The sequence below is a fragment of the Equus quagga genome, chromosome 1 (assembly GCF_021613505.1).
Source record: "Equus quagga isolate Etosha38 chromosome 1, UCLA_HA_Equagga_1.0, whole genome shotgun sequence".
NCBI lineage: Eukaryota > Metazoa > Chordata > Mammalia > Perissodactyla > Equidae > Equus > Equus quagga.
Genome location: NC_060267.1, coordinates 59783818 through 59784705, shown reverse-complemented (window position 1 = coordinate 59784705; position 888 = coordinate 59783818). Strand labels below are relative to the sequence as shown.

Here is an 888-nt window from a genome sequence, read left to right as displayed (position 1 = left end):
CCCCCGCCCGCCCGCCGGCCCGGGGCTCACCTGACTTGCCCATGGCCCGCTCGCGCGCTCCTGCCGCCGCTGCTCCCGCCGCGCCGCGCTCCCCGGTCGTCCCCGCGCCGCCCGCGAGCCGAGGAGGAGCCGGCGGCCGCAGCCCCTCCCCCGGCGCCGCCCGGCCCCCGCCTTATAAGGCCGCGGCCGCTGCAGGCGGAGGCGCCCGGGGCCACGCCGCCGGCTGCCTGGAGGAGGCGCCCGGGGCCCCGCGCGCCTCCCCGCCCTCCTCCGGAGGACTTGCCCCGCGAAGGGACCCCAGCGACTGCCCAGGGCTCCCGGGTGCGGGCGGGGAACCGGGACCTCCCGGATCTCCGCCCCGAGCGGTCCCCTCTCGGGACGCGGATGGCCGGGGGAGGTGAGGGGTGCATAGGGAAGCCCGCGCCTGCCACTCGGTTCCCGGTAACTCAGCGGCTGACGCGCTGCGAGGACCGCGGAGCTCACTGTCGCCGCGCGAGGGACGATTCCGGCCGGTGTCACCAGTGGTCGGTGTTCTCCCGGCCTCGGCCTGACGCAAAGCACCTCAGGCCCCGAGTGTGCCTTTTCCTCTCCCCAGCGGCCCCGGGCTCTGAAGGGCATCTGCATCCTCTGCCCAGGCCACACCCTCTGGTGCGAGGCCGGCTGGAGCTGGGCTCTCCCTCCGCTCCCGCGGGCCGCCCCGGGAGACTCCTGCCGCCCCGTCCTGACCTGTCTGCTTGCCCCTCACTGCCTGTCACACCAAGCTAAACCCCCGCCTCCGGAGTATGGCCCCAGACCTGTCTCCTCAACTCCCTGCTTCATCCCATGCTCCAGCCGAACTAGACTTCTTGAGGTTTCCCAAACGTGTTCTGAGATGCCCCACCTCCTTGC

At 74.2% G+C, this 888-nt stretch overlaps 1 protein-coding gene across 1 annotated transcript in view; it reads right to left on the bottom strand.

Moving 5' to 3' along the window:
- The window catches only part of GLIPR2 (GLI pathogenesis related 2), an 18377-nt gene extending 18290 nt beyond the window's left edge, over positions 1–87 (bottom strand). Inside the window, exon 1 of the mRNA XM_046643084.1 lies at positions 31–87. Within this exon, the coding sequence (XP_046499040.1) occupies positions 31–43 (13 nt within the window). The 5' untranslated portion in view covers positions 44–87. The remainder of the gene's footprint in view (positions 1–30) is intronic.
- Positions 88–888: the final 801 nt, after the last annotated feature.